Below are 19,370 nucleotides of genomic sequence, written 5' to 3'. Positions count from 1 at the left end.
TTGTTGGATGAGATGTTCTGTATACATCTGTTAAGTCCATTTGTTCCAGGGTATAGTTTAAATCCATTGTTTCTTTGTTGAGTTTCTGTCTTGATGACCTGTCTAGTGCTGTCAGTGGAGTATTGACATCCCCCACTATTACTGTGTTGCTGTCTATCTCGTTTCTTAGGTCTGCTTGGCTCTTTAACTCTTGGGTGTCTCTAAAGCTCTTCCATGCCTTCATATGGATGTGTTTTGAATTTTTTGATTGTTTGTCTGGAAGCATTAGTTTGCTACAAGCTAGTCGTCATATTGGAAATGCAAATTACAACAACCGTGTATCTTTAAAAAGAAGTTTCCTTTTTTTAAACTATTGTATCAATTTTTTTATTATAAATATTAATCATCTTGTAAAATTTTATAAGCATAGGGAAGTATAAAAAGGCAAATAAAAGTTAAAGGAAAGACATGTTTAACATTTTAATTTTCTTTTAGCCTTTTTTCCTCTGCACACATTTACATATATTTATTTATATACTAATTGTATATGCTGATTTGTGATTTTTTGTTGCTGTTGTTGTTTGAGAAAAAGTCTCACTATTGCTCAGGCTGGAGTTCAGCGGCACAATCTTGGCTCACTGCAACCCCTGCTTCTCAGGCTGAAGGAATTCTCCCGCCTCAGCCTCCCGAGTAGCAGGGATTACAGGAGTTTGCAACCAAACCTAGCTAGTTTTTGTCTTTTCAGTGAAGATGAGGTTTTGCCGTGTTGGCCAGGCTGGTCTCAAACTCCTGACTTCAAGTAATCCACCTGCTTTGGCCTCCCAAAGTGTTGGGATTATAGGCAGGAGCTACCATGCCCAGTCAGATTTTCTTTCTTTACATCAAATATTATAAGCATTTTTTTCAGGTCATTGTATATTATATAAAAGTATATTTTTGTTTAAAAAGTTGCATAGTACTCTATTATACCTCTACCTTCCCTGGCTCTCATATGTATTTTATGTATTCATAAAATTTATATTTATGAATTCCTATTAAATAATTTACATTTATTATATATATGTGTGTTTATATATATATATATATATATATATATATATATATATATCCTAGCAATAAGCTAGTGTTAAACCTTTGAGTTTTTTTTTAAAATATATATTTTATTGCATTTTAGGCTCTGAGGTACATGTAAAGAACATGCAGGATTGTTGCATAGGTGCATACATGGCAATGTGGTTTCCTGCCTCCATCCCCATCACCTCTATCTGGCATTTCTCCCCATATTATCCCTCCCCAACTTCCCAGCCCCTGCTGTCCCTCCCTTAGTTCCCCCTGACAGATCCCAGTGTGTGATGCTCCCCTTCCTGTGTCCATGTGTTCTCATTGTTCAACACCCACTTATGAGTAAGAACATGAGGTGTCTGATTTTCTGTTCTTGCGTCAGTTTGCTGAGAATGATGGTTTCCAGGTTCATCCATGTCCCTACAAAGGACATGAACTCATCATTTTTTATGGCTGCATAGTATTCCATGGTATATTTGTGCCACATTTTCCCTATCCAGTCTATCATCGATGGGCATTTGGGTTGGTTCCAGGTCTTTGCTATTGTAAACATTGTTGCAGTGAACATTCGTGTGCATGTGTCCTTATAATAGAACGATTTCTAATCCTTTGGATATATACCCAGTAATGGGATTGCTGGGTCAAATGGAATTTCTATTTCTAGGTCCTTGAGGAGTCGCTACACTGTCTTCCACAATGGTTGAACTAATTTACACTCCTACAAACAGTGTAAAAGTGTTCCTATTTCTCCACATCCTCTCCAGCATCTGTTGTCTCCAGATTTTTAAATGATCGCCATTCTAACTGGCATGAGATGGTATCTCAACGTAGTTTTGATTTGCATTTCTCTAATGACCAGTGGTGATGAGCATTTTTTCAGATGTTTTGAGTTTTTTATCTTACTTAACATTCTTTCTGGTTTTTTTTTTTTTTTTTTTTTTTTTTTTNTTTTTTTTTTTTTTTTTTTTTTTTTGAGATGGAGTCTCACTCTGTCACCCAGGCTGGAGTGCAGTGGTGTGATCTCAGCTCACTGCAACCTCTGCCACTTAGGTTCAAGTGATTCTCCTGCCTCAGCCTCCCAAGTAGCTGGGATTCCAGACATACACCACCACACTGGGCTACTTTTTGTATTTTTAGTAGAGATGGGGTTTCATCATGTTGGTCAGGCTGGTCTTGAACTCCTGACCTCAAGTGATCCGCCCGCCTCAGCCTCCCAAAGTGCTAGGATTACAGGTGCGATCCACAGCACCGGGCCTGCTGACATTCTTTTTTGTAGTAATTGGTGCACTTAAAAATTTTATTTATTTACGTATTTACCTATCTATAATAACTTACGTAAATAAAGTAAATAAGTAAGATACATAAGTATTTTATATAATTAATACAAGTTAATAAGTAAATTTACTTGTCAGAATTGCTTGGGAATAATTTCTAGCACTCAAATTACTTAATGAAAGAGATGGTTTTTTTTTCCCCCAAGACTTGATACACTTTATCACATTCTCCTTCAAAAACATTGTACCAATTTATACCAAAAGTTTTTTTTATAAAAAGTTATTAAACATTAAAATATTGTTAAGAAAGAAATGTAATGGTGAACTTGCTGGAGGTGCCAAGTAATACAGGCACTGAGAGATGACTCATTCATTCATTTGTTCATTTGCTAAGAGGAAGTAATTTATGATTTTCTTAGGAGTTTATTTACTTACTAGAGTGTCCGTGGGTGAAATTCAGAACCCATTGGGCTAATGAGGGAATGAAAAATGTGGAAATGTATTCCTTTATAAAGAATTTTGCCTGGGAAGGAAAGAAGAGTAAATACTGCAGTTGCTGGAGTGAGTTGGGCCGAGGCAGACGTGCTGAGAGAGATTTATCCGTGCACGTGAAGGAGCCGGTGGAGGAGGCAGAAGCATGGAAGAGAAGACTACACATTTCATTGAGAGGAACAGAATCAAATTCTATTTTCCTTGAGGAAGGTGGAAGTACCAAATTAACATGCCCCTGTTGGAATTTTGCCCTAAAGATCAAAATTCCCCAACATTCTGTTGACAGAAGCCACAGATGTGGGCCAATCCTAGGTATCAGATCAGAGTGGAGAATCACTTTTTTCTTGTAGGCTGCCTCCTGCACCAGCACCGTACCAGCCCGGGAGGTGTGTAACGAGCCCTCGTGGCGTGGTTCTTGGTGGGAAGATAGGTGTGTTCCCATCTCTGCACCACTTGATGAGAACGATGCATATATGCATGGGAAGAGGGTACAAATAAACTTCCTAGAGGGGATTTGCAAAGCCTGTTGCTGAGAGAGAACACAGGAGCTGGGTCAGGGGATATCCAGGCAGGTGATCCTGGTCATGGTGCATTTCTTGTTGAAGGGAAGAGGACTGCAGCATATAGAGATGTGGAAGGGCACAGGACATATCAGGAAATGCAACTTGTGTTGTCTTTAACCAACACAAAGGATTGTGAAGCTGGAGAGAGTCCAGGCCCAGGTAGGAGAAGGGTTGGAGCCCGAGCCTCGTCTCCCTGCTCAGCTGCGCCCTTGTGGTTATAACAGGGCTTGTGCCTAACGACTATACGCGTCCTTCTGGGATGTAGCCATATGGTCTTCATTATCTTCTCAAAGGGGCTGCAGATCCCTTAAAATTGAAGACCTGCTGCTGAGGGCAAGGGGCACATTTGGTAGGGTTGGAACCAGAAAAGCTGAATCATTGCCCTTCTATGAACAAGCTTGGGGCTTATAATAAAGTTTCCCCTTGTTTCTCAGGACAATTTGCTTCCCTAATGAGTCAGCTTGATAAGGTCAGGCCACAGAGGGCGATGCCTGCCAGGCACGTGAGCGGAGCGGGCTGGTTGAAGGGACAAGGAGGCAGAAGAGGAGGTCATGATAGGCTCTGCAGGAAGACTGTGGGCTCTTTGAGATGGAGGCCCGCACTGTACCCTGCCCCTCCTTCCCCCTGCACAAATGTGATTATGCCTCTGCAGAGCGACTGGAATCAGGTTAGCGTCATTGAGCAATGCTGAGCTGGGGTAATCAGAGCCTGGAGCGGAGCAGGTGCTGGCTTTAAAGTGGCTTCTGAGAATTAGGACAGGCTGACTCGTAGCTTAGCCGCACGTAGACAAGCCACTTAGAACACTGTCCTTGCAGCCCCCAGCCCTCTTCCTTGCCACCGCAAAGCATTGTGTTTGTTGGAGGGGCCTCTCGCATGGCCTGGGGTGCTTGGCTCCTTAACTGATGTTCGTGGACTGGTGCCCCAGGGGTCCCGTTTGCCCAGGGCACGGCAGGACAAAAAGAGCTAACCCGGCCTGGGGTCTCATTGGGTCTGCTCCTGCCTATCTGGTGTCCTGGGTCAATTACTGACCTCTTGGAGCCTCACATAAGTCAACTGTAAAGTGACAATCATGAACATATCTAACTCATAAGGTGGTGGCAATTAAATATCATATAGGAAAGGCTCTTATCATCAGGCCTGCTGCAGAATCAGCCTCAAAGAACGTCACCCTATTCTCAACCTAGACCACTGCCAGGACCAGACAGGGTTTTATTGTTTCTACAAAGATGTTTCATACCCAGAACAACAACAAAAAGTCAGTAATTTCATAAGAATTTAAGAATAAAGGTTTATGTCACCCAAAATCTTAACAGAGAGACAGTATTACTGTTTGAACATATTCTAGATGCTCTCATATGCACACATTAATAGAAAATAATTTTAACAAGGGCACATTTAATATATTAATTTTAATAATAGAAGTTATTGGCGGAGCATGGTGGCCCACGCCTGTAATCCCAGAACTTTGGGAGGCTGAGGCAGGTGGATCATCTGAGGTCAAGAGTTCGAGAGCAGCCTGGACACCATGGTGAAACCCTGTCTGTACTAAAAATACAAAAAATTAGCTGGGCATGGGTGGAGGGTGCCTGTAGTCCCAGCTACTCGGGGAGCTGAGGCAAGAGAATCACTTGAACCCAGAAGGCGGAGGTTGAGGTGAGACAAGATCGTGCCACTGCACTCTAGCCTGGATAAGAGCGAGACTCTGTCTAAAAAATAAAAAAGAAGTTATTGTATTTAGTGTTTAACTGAAGAAAATCACATGAAACAGAAGGAATTAGAAAACTAGAGATATGTCATTTCTAAGATATGATTCTGGGAGTTAAAAACCCAGTTTCAAGCAATATTAATATTGTTAAGTTATTCTTTGTTTCCTCACTATTCTCTTAAGGACATAGATAAGGCATTCCAAGACCGTCCTGCTCTACCAGCTGAGTAGCCAGGTGTCTGAAAGCACTTTAACGTTCAATTATATGTCAAGATGAAATTGCAAATAGCAGAGAAAAACAACACACTAACTTCAATTCCCACTAAGTGACTCGTCTTACCAAAACAAAACAAATGTGGAGAATTCTTGATGCTTGACATGAGGAGGGGCCATCCAGAGGTTAACAAAGGAGGCTGAGCACCAGGAGAAACATTAAGGTATGCAAGATGGAAGCCCATTGGCACCTGATAGACTGGGCAATTCTGTAAGTCCAATATGTTGCATTGTAAGTAAGAAAAATAAAGCCCAGCCAGGCGCCAATGTGACATGGAGCTTGGTCTTCAACCCAGGGCTCTGTGCCCCACATACATAGTTTAACTATCTGGATTCACCATGCCTTTTTACTATCTGTGCTTCTGATGCTGTGACACCTTTGGCCCTTGCTGACCCTGGAGGGACTGCCATTCTCAGGGAAAGCAAGTTCCAGAGATCTTAAGGGACTGTGTTCAAGTTCGCCTTTCAAATGCAAAGCCATCAGTTCAGAGCTCCTACCCCACCACGTCTTCTGTGGGTCTCTCACACTCTGGGCCACTATCCTCCTGACATGACCACTCCAGGACTAAGTGCCAGACACCTAGGGACATCCCCTGCTCCAAATGCAACCTGGAGCAAACCAAATGTGACCCCAGAGCCCACTGAAATTATTCAAACCAGCCGATCCTAAGCCTGCTCACCCTTGCCCTGTCTGGTTCTTCCTGTGGAAACCACACACAGGTTCTTACTGCAGTTTTTTCCCCACCCACTCAGCCACTCGACAGACCCTGGTACTTCCCCATGTCCCCCTCCTCTTGGGGACTGTGAGGAACAAGCTGTTTTTAATGGCAGTCATTTCCCGACTTGTTGGGCTCACCATCCTGAACAAGAAGACAGCTCCAATTACACAGAATGTCCCTGCTGTGCCTGAGGGTAGCCCCTTGGGGGACTGACTCCCTTGAGCATAACTTGGTGACACAGAGAGCCCTTCCAGAGTCCAGCCAGGACCTGTTTTGGGTCCCCACCCCATGGTTCGGCATGGAAAATTCTGGTCCCTGAGCAGGCATCACTCTGTCTGAGAAGTACATTGTCCAGCCCAGCCATCTGTGAGAGGAGCAGGGCAAGGCCGGTGAGATGGACCTTCCGCAAGCTGACTCCATGCTAACTTGGCATGATCACTGTTTCTCTCTAAGAGGAAGAGCTGGTTTCCAGGTGAAATGCACGTAGTCATAGGTGAAATGGAACCAGAAAGGCCTCCAACTGGGGTTCTCACATGCAAGTTTCTGACCTCTCTATCTTTAACCTCAGGACACATGGCATTGCTGAGACTTTAAAGGGGGCTCAATCAAGGTCACACAAATTTAATTCGATTCCACACTCTCCTCGCATCTGGAGAGAAATTTCATTATCTAGACTACATGACATCCATAAATCAATTAGGCCCTTTGGTTTTGTCAACATAATGTGCATTTTGATCCTTTGGAGAGAACTCTTTCAGTTCAGCAATAGGTTTCAGCATCTATACAAGATCCAGCAAAGTGCAAATGCTCAGTCCCATGCAAAACAATGAGGCAGGGTCCCTGGTTTTGGGAGCACCGTGGGTCTGGAGGGAGAGACAGACACGTGTGTGGGGACAACAGAATCAGGCTGTGCCAGTGTGCTCGTGGCACCACAAGGCCCTCAGAGGTCGGGAGAGGCCACAGTGACTCCTAGCCTGCATTTTCTAGTTGTGTGACTGACAGCACTCAATGCTTTCTCAGAACATCCCTTTTAAAACTATTTTCAATGTCAGCAGAGTTTTCCCGTGACCTCCTGGGGGTTGAATTAATCTTTGGGAACAGTATCATTCACAAGGAGAAAGGCAGCGGATTAGAGCTGGTGAATGATACTCTTGCTCAAGATCCCTGTGTGACTCTTAACTGATGCCAAAGGCTGTTCTGGAAGAAGCATCCACGGGTGCTTTGGGTGATCCGGGCCCTACTGGAGGGAGCTTCATCTCTACTGCACTTGCTATGTGCATTGCACGTATGTGTATGAACATACACACATGCACACACACACACACACACACACACACACACACACACCAAACTAGGAAAAAAACCAGGCTTCCACTCCACAGTAGTAACTATGTTCTTACATTCTATGTATATATACACACACATATATATAGAAAATAAAATATACACATATATGTATAGTTTAATTATAATTTAAGTAATTACACATTTAAGTTATAATAAAATGTATATATAGAATATAAGAACATAGTAACACTGTTACATAGAACATTAATTAAAATTTAATTAAAATAGATACACATACATATAAAAGTCTATTTAATAAAGTGGAATAGAGGTATCATTTTCCAGATGGTAGAATGCTTCATTTCTGCCCCAAGGCACCATGGAAAATCTTCTGCAAGTTCCTTGTTTCTAACCTCAGAGCTTAGTTTTCTGTCTACAAATGTGTTTCTCTTAACCTGTTACGATGCCTTCACCCACAGATTCCATGTGCATTTATGGGCTTACGTTTCCACAGAGCAGACATTCACTGGGATCTCAGCTCATGGCCGTGGTTTGGACCGTGGGGCAGCGGTTGCTTGTGTGGAGGTTACAGTGGTGACTGGTAGGTGGGGGATAAAAGGTTGTCTGTTTCTTACCCTCTAGGTGGTTGCCACCCTGGGGACCACAACGTGCTGCTCCTTTGACAATCTCTTGGAAGTCGGTCCTATCTGTAAGTATCTGATTCCATTTCCTTTTTGGAAAATGTTCTCTGTATACGAGGATTTAGCAGACCTTCCCCGTTGATCTCTCTTGTTAATTTCATAGTGTGATGCTTTGCACAGCTCTTCTCGATTTGCAATAACACAAACCTCATTAGCTTGCACTCCACCAACTCAGAATTTGGGCTAATTGGACAAGAGTTGAGCTTAGTTCTACCAACGCATTATTTGTAAGAAAAGCAATATTCCAAGCACTATAAAAGCTATGTAAAATTGCAGGCCCTGTTGGCCCTGTTGAGGAGAATAAACTCTTCAAAATCTTGGAGTAAACATCCTCATATGTGGGTCGTGCATACACCTGCCATGAGAATTGTCCATGCTTAAATGCAATTCTCTGGTATATCCCTTTTCATCTTTTTTGGAATTACTGAATGTAGTTAAGAAAATTGCTGAAGGTAGTTTAGAAAATCAACACAATGAAACTGGATTTCACCAAGGAATAATCTGTGCTTAGATGTTTTCACGGGTCATTCTCACCTCCTCCCTCCCTCATTCAGAGTTCCTAGGTTTTCTCATTGAGGCTTAGGATGCTGTGTTTCCAAAGGTGAACGTGAATGAGTAGCCATGTTTCTAGAGTTTCATCTTTGACATGTGGCTCTGGGAACTCAGCAGGCCTTGAAGCTGCTTCTGTGGAGAGAAGAAGCCTTGTTGGGAAGGGACATCAGCTCAAGGGGCTCTCCCTTTCTGTGTCCCTCTGGGATGGGAATGTTCTGACCGCTTGTCTGTGGGTGGAGCTGCCCGAGTCAGGCCTTCAGACCACATACCTGTGGCCTGTGCTGATACCACGCCAGCCGCCAGGGAATTGGCTTCACCCTTAGTCTGCAAAAGCCAGGCACAGTTCTCACCTCTCCTAACCCAAGGGTCACCACGGAGGAGTGGACACTACTCTCCTGGACGTTGGCCTCCCCTCTTGGAGTCAGCAGCTGGGGAAGGCCAGTGCTTAAGGTACCCCTGGGTGAGCTGGACATGGCATCAGTGACAAGGAAGCTAGATTCCAGCCCAGGCCCACCCCTGAAGCTTACATTCTGAGCTTCATTTAAGCTGTCTGTAAAGGGAAGAGAAAAGCCCCACTTGTGCTCATAAAATAACAATATTCCCCCACAGTATTATTCAGAGGGTGAATTAATGCAGGGAAAATGCACCATCTCAAAGGTGGAGTGCATTGCTGCACAGCAAGGAAGGCAGTGCTGGGAACCACCAGGAGGTGGGGGCAAGACTTGCCTGCTCTCACAGGGTTTGGCTCCACTGTGTAGTTGTTCTTACAACTGTAAGAACAGTTGGAGGTGGTTGTGCACAGCTCTAGGCTGGGAGAAGGGATAGAGCTGGCTGACTCGGGACTGCAGCCACAGTGTTGGCCTCATCAGCTGCAAACCTTCATCGGCTCAGCCAAGCGACTTGGAGTCCTCTGACTCAGATGTCAGGCTAAGAACTGAATGTCCTGGCCAGTAGCCGGCTGATGTAATTCCCCAGGACTATCGGATTTAAAGGTCTGAGGTCTTCTGCCGGACAGAGCCCACACAGCCTGCTGTCTCCTGGGCCCAGTGCAGGCTGCCCGCTGCCCATGAAGATGACAGCCAGTGTGTGTCACCTGCCAGTCACAGTCCACTGGATGGACCCAGCTCAGGCCATCCTGCTGGCCTGGGGCCTCGTCTTCTTTGCAGAGGCTGGAGCTTGTGGACAGAGTTTGATTTATGATTTGTTTGGTTTGAAACACTGAGGTTGCTTTTGGGGTTGTGCAGAAGGAGCTGATGTGGGTGAATGCCAAAACTCTTTCATCCGTTGCCAAAATGCAAAGGGGAGGTCAGTTTTGACCATTTCTTTTTTTCTCTTTTATTTTTGAGACGGAATCTCGCTCTGTCACCCAGGCCGGAATGTGGTGGTACAGTCTTGGCTCACTGCAACCTCTGCCTCCCAGGGTCAAGAGATTCTCCTGCCTCAGCCTCCCGAGTAGTTGGGATCACAGACACACATCACCATGCCCAAGTAATTTGTCTATTTTTATTAGAGATGGGGTTTCATCACATTGGCAGGCTGGTCTCAAACTCCTGACCTCAGGTGATCTCCCTGCCTTGGCCTCCCAGAGTGATGGAATTACAGGTGTGAACTACTGCACCTGGACAACAATTCCATTTTTATTGATGATGGTATATTACTGTTTGTGGTACCTTAGCAACTAAGCACGTTTTTACCTACTTTCTCTCTCCTGCTGCCGTTTACCTGTCACCAGATATTTAGCCTTCTTCAACTCCAAGTGGGACTGTTCCGAGATCCTGAGCTGACCTGATTCTATAGTATGATTAGAATAATCTACTAACATAATTCAGTTAAGTTATTCACCCACCATTAGTTGACAAAGAAAACAAATCCGAAGATGGTTTTCTTCCAGTTGCTGCCATAGGAGAGACATTTTCTTTCTACTGCATTTAAAATGATTTGCCAGCGAGGCTGTTCAGATTGGTCTGCTTGGATGGATCAGTTGTCTGGCAGGTTTTACTGAGAAGATGAGATACAAAAGGCGGATGGCTGGAGTCAGTTAGGTGCCAGTAGGGAAGTGGAGAAACTGGGGACGAGGGTACAGGCTGAGCTGGGGAGGCCATCTCTAGGAGTGAGGAAGGGAACAGCACAGGAGAGGCAGCCAAAGCTGCATCCTGAGGTGCCAGCATAACTGGGGGAAGACGCACAGCTGGAGGGGCAGCCACACCTGCCTCGAATTCCCGGAAAGTCTCAGAAGGAAATAGTCACTGGCAGGAGGAGGCTGGAGGGGTGTGCGGCTGTCCCATCCCTCCCCGCTGAGGCAGCCTTGCCTCAGGGCTAGGTGTGCCCCTGGTGCATGTGACACCCCAAGCTCTGGCTCAGGATCTCTGTGTCTGCCTGGTCCCTAGATGGGCCATGATGTGCATACAGTGTGTGCTGTCAGCGGATGGCATATGAGATGCAGAGTGCAGAGGCAGCCCCACAACTCCATACTTCCCCATGGAAACCAGAGAAGCCCTCCAGAGTCCACTTCCCTTGGGGGCCTGTAAGTTCCCTTCCGCGGGAGTTTTAGGCCAACTGCAAACTTAGAGGGAACACAGTCCTCCACAAAGCCACTGCTGATAAAAGACTTAAGGCATTTCAAAGCTTTGACTCGGTTTGATCTTCAGGATGAAACCCCTCAGTTGGATCAAGGTCAAGTGTGTCCTGAGGACCTGGATATCCATGCCAGGGCATGGGAGGCCAAAGGTCACAGAGCAGTGTGGACCTGAACCAAGGCTCAGGGGCTCATCGCCTCCCTGAGAATCAGTCTCCCCAGGCGCTTGCATAACCCCAGATGGATGTGGCTGTGAGGCAGGAAGAACACAAGGCCTTAGGATGTACAGAGCTTCTCCCTGAGGAGTCACTCAGTAATCATGGGACATCCATCTCTGTAGCTAAGATCGGCAGTGAGGTTGAGAAAAACGTCAGATCCCATCATAAGATAGGTGTACATTTCAAAGCTTGCTGTGGGCTGAACGTTTGCATCCCCCCAAAGTCTATCTGCTGAAATCCTAACCTAAGATGATGGTATTGGAGGCGGGGCTTTCCAGTGGTGATAATGTCATGATGGTGTAGCCCTCCTGATTGGGATTATCCCACTGTGACTAATTAGTGCCCTGAGAGCCTCACGCACGCCTCATTGCACCATGGATGGTGAGTGAACGAGGAATCCATGGATCCCTACAATGCAGGGCTGACCCTGACACCTACTCCGTGGTGCCTTGATGCTGGCATCCACCCTTAGAGAGGCGAGGGTGGCTCGTGCCCTCTCTAAGGTCCTTCACCTTCAACTCTTACTGTGGTGGGTGCCTGGGGCTGAGAGGCACCCATGCTGGAAGCCACATTTATTTCTTCCCTGCTCAGTGCTGCAGTCCTGGCAGGCACAATGTAAATATTCCCTCGCTCCTCCCTTGGACCTGTGAGTCCTGCTTCCATCTCCATTCCTGGGAGGAGAGAGAGGTTTGGAGAAGTAGATAGGGCCCCTTGGCTAGGGAGTGGCTGGAAGCAGGAGTTGAGCCCAGATCTCTCAAAACCAAGGGAGCATGCTCACCTGTGGCTCTCCCCGCTCCTGAGTGAGGCAGCCCCTGTCCACAAGGCCTCTATGTATGGTTGGGAAACAGAAACCCTGTTCATGAAGGGAGCAGGGGATGATCTAAGATGGTGTAAAATAAAGAACTTCACCTCGTGGAGGGGACGGAGTGGGGCAGGTTGGAGGTCAGCGTGGACCGTGTGCAGACCCCCACTCGGGTAATGTTTGTGGGGGGACTTGAGAATGGATTAGCAAAGGGAACCGGGGAGGGAATTCCAGGTGGATGGAAAGGGTGGTGTCACTGGGGTGACGTGCAGGTTAGTAACACGGGGCTGTCGCACGATGGGCCCTTGGAGCTACACTCAGCCGCCAGGGTCAGGAGAGAAAGCCAAGGGGCCCAGCTGCTTCCATGTTCCCTGGTGTGTGTCTGGGGCCAGCAGCACACACCCTGCCCTCAGCTTTACAGCCCCCGAATGAGGGGGCCTTTTGGGGGTCCAGTCATCAGTTTAGCAAGTAGAGTTGACATGCTCCAAGCAAGAAGGGTGCTTGGGCAGGCCGAGGTCCGCTGGCAGGCTCCGCGGTGAGGCATCTGTCTGGGGACTCACAAGTTGTTTCTGGGCTTTAGGCAACAAGGAAGACGTGTGGCTGCACATCGATGCGGCCTATGCAGGCAGCGCGTTCATCTGCCCTGAGTTCCGGCACCTTCTGAATGGAGTGGAGGTAGGTGCGCCCTTCGCTCTCCCTAAGGTCGTTTTCACAGTGCTCCTCCCTTCATGAGGCGCTGACATCCGATTTCTCGTTATTGCGGTTTGTTTTAGCCAGTTATGTTTGAACCAGTTCTAGTGATTAATGGAAATCCCACTTCCTTAGAACAGAGGCGAGAGCCTTCCCCAGTCACACAGCCTGTCCTCCTGAAATAAATACCCCCAACACTTACAGTTCCATTTCAACTTACGCAAGTCCCAAACAGAAAGGTTAGATGTTAGCTTATAAAGCTAAGGGAAAGTATTTAGGAACAAAATCAAATCTTAATGCGCTTAAAGAGTAATTTGAAATACCAACCTGCAATTCCATACAATCTGGTTCAATATGACAGTCATGTTCTGCTCATACATCTAAACATAATATTCTCTTTAACCAATATCGAACGAGCAGCTACCAATACATTTAAATGCCCCTAGGCACTCATCTGGAAATTGTAAACATGGTCTTTAATGCTAAGTGAAACGCCTGCTTCTTTTGAGAAGCAGCAGTAAAAATTATTGACCAAGGCTCTGCTTCTCCAAAAAGCAACCGAATGTAAAATGTACAGACTAAAAAGAAAGAAATAGCCGTGTTGATATAAGCGGTGTGTTCAGACTCAGGCAGGATTTCCTTGCTGGTAGTGTCTCATAGGGTAGGAAGTCTCTCCTCCCCAAGGACTCAGCTTTGAATGCCATGGAGGGTCCCAAGAGGCAGTCTTTGGCAGCGTGTCCAAGAGAAGGAGGTAGCAAAGCAGGGGAGCTGTGGCACTGGCCAAAAAAGAAATGCTTTCCGCCAAGAGGCAGGAGGTGTCGTAAGACCCCACCCATGTGTGGTGCGGGATGAAGGGCATAGTCTTTGGCATTAGACTCCTTGGTTTGAATCCCAGATTTATCCTTAGGACTAGCTGTGTACCCTTGGGAGAGTTAGATATCCTTCCTATGCCCCATAAAAGAGATTTCATAGTAATGCATCCTGTGTGGGATCGCTGTAAGGAGTAGGTGAGTTAATCATGTTTTAAGGAATTAAATACGGTGCCTGGCACACAGTAAGTACTGAACATGCATTAGGTGCTTTTGTTATTTTCCACCGTGTCTTAGAAAAACTTTCCCTTGACACCTTCCTCTGCTTGCATGTCGGGCTTGCTATTCAATATTCTAATTATGACTTGGAATTCTCACAGTGCTGTAATTTCACAAAAGTGGGCATTAGAGGTATAGAATACAAATGGCCCCATCTTTGGAAAGAATAATCCTCTTACTACTAATGAATTCTGGTTTATATCTCCATCACATTTATTCACCTCTTCATTCAATAATTACTTGTTGAGTACATAATACGACCTAGGACTTGGATGATGGATCCTTGGGGGTAAAGGGAGCTTCCAAAGGCCTATAAAAGTATTGGGGAGAAAAAAGTAAAAGGGAGCTTACGAAGGCCTATAAAATATTCGTTACTGACCTCTCCTTTCATGAGGAGCTGACATCTGATTTCTTGCTATTGAGGTTTGTTTTAGCCATTATGTTTGAACCAATTCTAGTGATTAATGGAAATCCCCCTTCCTTAGAACAGGGGCGAGAGCCTTCCCCAGTCACACAGCCTGTCCTCCTGAAATTCTTAGTATGTGAGAAGTTCTCATAATGTGATGCCAGTACCCAGCTAATACAGTTCATTGCCGGTAGCTAGTTTGGTGGGTGTTTGATGCTGGAAATGGAGAATAAATCTCTGTATTGTATAAATACATAGTATTATGGAGATAATCTCCATCACTTGAAATGTCTGTCCTGGGACAGTTTCAAGGGAGGAAGGGCTAAGCAATCCTCTGGGATGTATGTGCCCTCCCCAAGGCTGGCCTGAGCTTGATGCTCCTTTCTAACTCTGGATGTCAGGTTTAGGGTTCGTGATCTTTTCCTACCACTGCTGTTCTTTTCCCTATGAACTGACAACTTGAGGTTTCATCTTTCATAGAAGGGTGCCTAATTGTCCAACCACCACAGCACTGGGCATTCCAGCCAGATCCTATCAGCAGCAGACAGGATTTCATGCGGTACAATGAGTCATTGCCTTTTTCCTGAATTATTGCTCCCGACTCTCTTTCTGTGCCCAGCTGAGGACTGTGCATCTCAGTGGGGCAGATAAGGAGGCTGCAATATCCTGTTGTGGCCCTGCCCTTGGAGATAAGAGCCTTTTTCTCGGTCGGTCGGTCAGTCGGCAGGAGGAAAATATCACTGTTGGGTAATGAGAGAAGTTTAAACAGATCAGCCCCATAGGAGGGAACTCGTAAAACTCCTAGCAAACAGAGCTCCTCTTTCACCTTTTGTCTCTTTTTATCAACAAATGAAACTTGCTGTAATTTCCTGTCCCTTTCTCAAAATTACTTTTATTGAAACCTGGAAGGAAATGAACCTGGGTCTCCAGAGCTGGTTGATGTGGACGGTTGTCACCCACTAACCAAATGTCTCCCAGGATGCCCCCACCAGGCCCCCCAAGCCTCTGCTGCCTCCTTGGCACACAATGCTGGAACCAAGTAGACAGGAGGTGCCCTAGGGCCTTAGGAAGACAGAAGTTTTCCAGTAGGAGAGCCAGCCAGACTGAGGCCTCACTGTGGCAGCCGCCTTTATTTCGGTATCAATTATCAATCTAGCCCCATGGCCATTAAGGTGGTCCCTGTCCCTGTTCACCAGTCAGGTGATCGACCAGGACATGCATCTGAAAAATGTAAGAAAGCACCATTTATGACAACCCAGCGAAAACGCAGTGTCCTCCTCTGTCACTCTTGGTGGGTGAAGTCTCATTTTCTCCTTGAAAATAGGGTAGCCCTAACACTGATGCACACAGCCAGAGCCGGGTGTTCGTGGTTGTCACCCAGGATCTTCCTGGGAGTCTGTAGCCGTTCGGAATACAAGTAACTTGAATATTGTCTTTAAAAAGGAGGGAGATTGTCGGGTGCAGTGGCTCACACCTGTAATCCCAGCACCTTGGGAGGCCAAGGCAAGAGGATGGCTTAAGCCCAGAAATTGGAAATCAGCTTGGGCAATGTAATGAGACACCTGTCTCTATAAACAAAATTTAAATAATTAGCTGTGTGTGGGGACACATGCCTGTAGTCCCAGCTACTTAGGAAGCTGAGGCAGAAGGATCGCTTGAGCTTGGGAGGTTGAGGCTACAGTGAGCTGTGTTTGTGCCACTGCACTCCCGCCTGGGTGACAAAGTGAGACCCTGTCTCTTAAAAAAAAAAAAAGAAAGAAAGAAAAGACAGAGAGATAGAAATATCACGTATGTAAATGGGGAGAACTGTTGATACGTTATGGCAATGCTGCCAAAAGAACCCATCAATGAAATGAAAACTGGGTTTATCCCTACCTATTGTAGATTAGTTAAGAAATTTTCACTTTCCCACTGTTTATCATGACACCTCTAGTCTGAGAACTTTGCTAGCTCCGCAAGCGGAAGGAACTTCAAGCATAAAGTATTTCACAGGCCAAATCAACACAATTCCTGTACATTGTATTTGTGAAGGAAAATTCCGATTTTTCCAAGTATTCCAGTAGTTTAAAACATAATAAGGATATATTTTGTGTCACATTAGACGATGTAAATTTAAAAGTGCTTTTCATTTGGGAATATAAACTTAAACTTTAAAATTTTTGTTCCATTTTATTGGGGTATAATCTAGATTTAGCAAAACATACAAATCAGCTCTCAATACATATATTCCCATGTACTCACCTCCCAGATCAAGAGAACATTCCAGCACTCCAGAAGACTCTCCTGCCTGCTGCAAGTTAGTGCCACTCCCCTGGGCAGCCCTACCTGGCCTCTACCACTGTGGATTAGTTGTGCCATAAACTTTTATCATCATGTATGGGGTCTTCTTTATAATTAAACATTTATAAGGAAAATGTTTTCTTTTTCTTATTCGTGTTCTTTGGCAGTTTGCAGATTCATTCAACTTTAATCCCCACAAATGGCTGTTGGTGAATTTTGACTGCTCTGCCATGTGGTAAGTTTCCCTTCTCACGGACATCAGTTACCTGTCCCCAGTGCTCTTCCGAGGTGATGGTGCATTTGAAAGAAGCTGGCAGGGAAGATGCCAGAGCCAAAGGGGGGCAGTAGTCACTTAGCTCACTGCTTGCTGCTATTTCTGAACCCTTGATGGAATTCTTGCTAAATCTTCACCTCGCTGGAAACTTTTATCTAGGAAATATCATTGCAACATACTGGCATAAGAAATGAGAAGGTTAAAAAAGACAATCTGTAATTTGATGTACCCGGCATTAACAGAAAACAAATGCAATGCAGTTTCAGTCCACACTTCTAATTCAGTGGCTTCTGTTTTCATTCTTAGATTCATACCTAGTCTTAGTTGAATGCTAAATTTAAGCAATCTGAGTCCAAATGCTTAAAAGTATTTTCTAAGGCCAGACACGGTTGGTGGCTCACGCCTGTAATCCCAGCACTTTGGGAGGCTGAGGCGGGTGGATAACCTGAGGTCAGGAGTTTGAGACCAGCCTGGCCGACATGGTGAAACCCTGGGTCTACTCAAAATACAAAGAACTAGCAGAGCATGGTGCATGCCTGTAATCCCAGCTACTCAGGAGGTTGAGGCAAGAGAATCGCTTGAACCTGACAGGCGGAGGTTGCAGTGAACTAAGATCGTGCCACTGCACTCCAGCCTGGGTGGCAAAGCAAGACTCTGTCTAAAAAAAAAAGTATTTGCTAAGGAAAAATAAAAACCATGTTTCCTAAGAATTTCCCTGGAAATTCTTAATAACAGGACAATAATATCTTGGTGATATTTAGAATAAGAAAAAGAACTGAAGCATTAAAGTGGGTAATATTATACCACCTACATAATATTTAACAAAATAATGATGATGGGCAGTGGTACGGGGATACTAGAAACTAGTTTCTCTAATTTTTAAAGTGAGAAGTTGATTAACTGATCATAAGGCCAGGAAGATTTGCATGAATTTTGTACAGTATGCAAAATTGAAAAATTTTTCAAATGTTCAGAAGGCTTTGCAAAATTGTCCAGTATGTAATTAAATGAATGATTTTTCTCCTTCTTCCTGAGCATGAGGAAAACAGCTTTTATACAAAACAACCAATGTCAGCTCTCCCAGTTTACCAAAATATCCATTCACTGTTTTTTTTTTTTTTTTTTTTAGAGGCAAACCATATTTCTAGTTATTTACTTGTATTCAAATGAATGTTTTTTTGTCTGTCTTTTTACCCAAACTTCTGCTATATAATTTTAAAACCAGTTGATATGTGGGCATTTCAGACTTCATTTTGTCTGAAATACTAATAAGTATTGATGAAAGCCATGGCTGCTATGAATGTGAGTATTCTTTTGTTTTCCAGTGGTTGTGTTTTTCTGTTTCACCCAAGGTGGAACACAGTGAGAACATTTTGCACTGTGTGCCACAGGTCCCTTTATTCAAGGTGTAATTTTGATTGAAATGCAAATCCACTCTGTTGAGGTTGTTTGGTCAGTGGGGAAAATTCTCTAAGGGAGCTGGAGTTCAGAGGGACCAGGCAGAGAGTCCGCTGGCTCTGGCGGGAACAAGTGGCTCTCCCTGGATGCTTTTATTTTGCAAGGGGCAGGTGTCCTCATATTCCTTCCACAAAGGCAACCCTAGAACCACCCTGGAGCAGGGCGAGGGCTGATGGGGCTGTCCTGAAGAGGGGTTCTGGTGCACACCGAGGCCGTCCCCAGTGCCTGGATAAAACAATGATATCAGCAAGACTGTTAGTGACTGCAGATAGGTCCAGCCTCCTTTCTAAGTCCTTAACCTCTCATAGCTCTCCAGATCCCCACGACAGCCCCATGATGGGGGACACAGACATTGCCACGCTCTTTTTACAGATGAGGAAGGTGAAGCGGTCAGATCAGAAACATTTTGGGTCCCTGATCGTGGAGGCAAATATTGACACAAGATAAGAAGTGTAATGAATGGGGCGTCCTGCTCTCGGGTCCAGACAACCAGTGCCTTTGTTAAGGCTGAGAGAAAACCTGCTAAGTCAGCGCCCTGGTGAGAAGGAGTCAAGCCTTTCCGGCCACGGAGTGCCTGCCGCCGAGTTGATGCTCTGAGGCTGCCGCAGGCGCTGCAGAGAGGATGCTGGCCAGCTGGTGGCTGTGCGCTCGTCTGTCTTGTACAGTTCCTCCCCGGCCCTCGGAGTTCAGTTCAGCCACCAGCCTGTGAGGGGAAATTTGACAAAGTGGAGGTGACGTAGGGAAGAGACACAGGACACACAGGGAAGACATTTGGTGAAGGGAGAGAGGACAGAGGGTGATTAGCCTGTAGAAGGAATTAAACGTAAGCCCTAAGACACAAGAGAGGCCTGCAGTGGCTGGAAGTCTGCCACAAGAGAAGGGTGATGGGGTTAGTTCTCATCCTCTGGGGTGGGTGGCAGGGGTGGGCAGGGTGGTTGCAATACTTGTGGAGCCTCTTATCTTCCTACGGGC

General features: G+C 45.4%; 1 protein-coding gene across 3 annotated transcripts in view; it reads left to right on the top strand.

Annotated features, from left to right (window-relative positions):
• DDC (dopa decarboxylase) overlaps positions 1 to 19,370 on the top strand; it is a 102,551-nt gene that overhangs the window by 50,249 nt on the left and 32,932 nt on the right. For all 3 annotated transcript variants that reach the window (XM_017518735.2, XM_017518734.2, XM_017518736.2), the window contains exons 7-9: positions 7,997 to 8,063; positions 12,783 to 12,877; positions 16,834 to 16,901. In XM_017518735.2, coding sequence (XP_017374224.1) covers positions 7,997 to 8,063; positions 12,783 to 12,877; positions 16,834 to 16,901 — 230 coding nt within the window. The remainder of the gene's footprint in view (positions 1 to 7,996; positions 8,064 to 12,782; positions 12,878 to 16,833; positions 16,902 to 19,370) is intronic.

Source organism: Cebus imitator, unplaced genomic scaffold, assembly GCF_001604975.1.
Source record: "Cebus imitator isolate Cc_AM_T3 unplaced genomic scaffold, Cebus_imitator-1.0 Scaffold702, whole genome shotgun sequence".
NCBI lineage: Eukaryota > Metazoa > Chordata > Mammalia > Primates > Cebidae > Cebus > Cebus imitator.
This window is presented reverse-complemented; position numbering and strand designations above follow the sequence as displayed.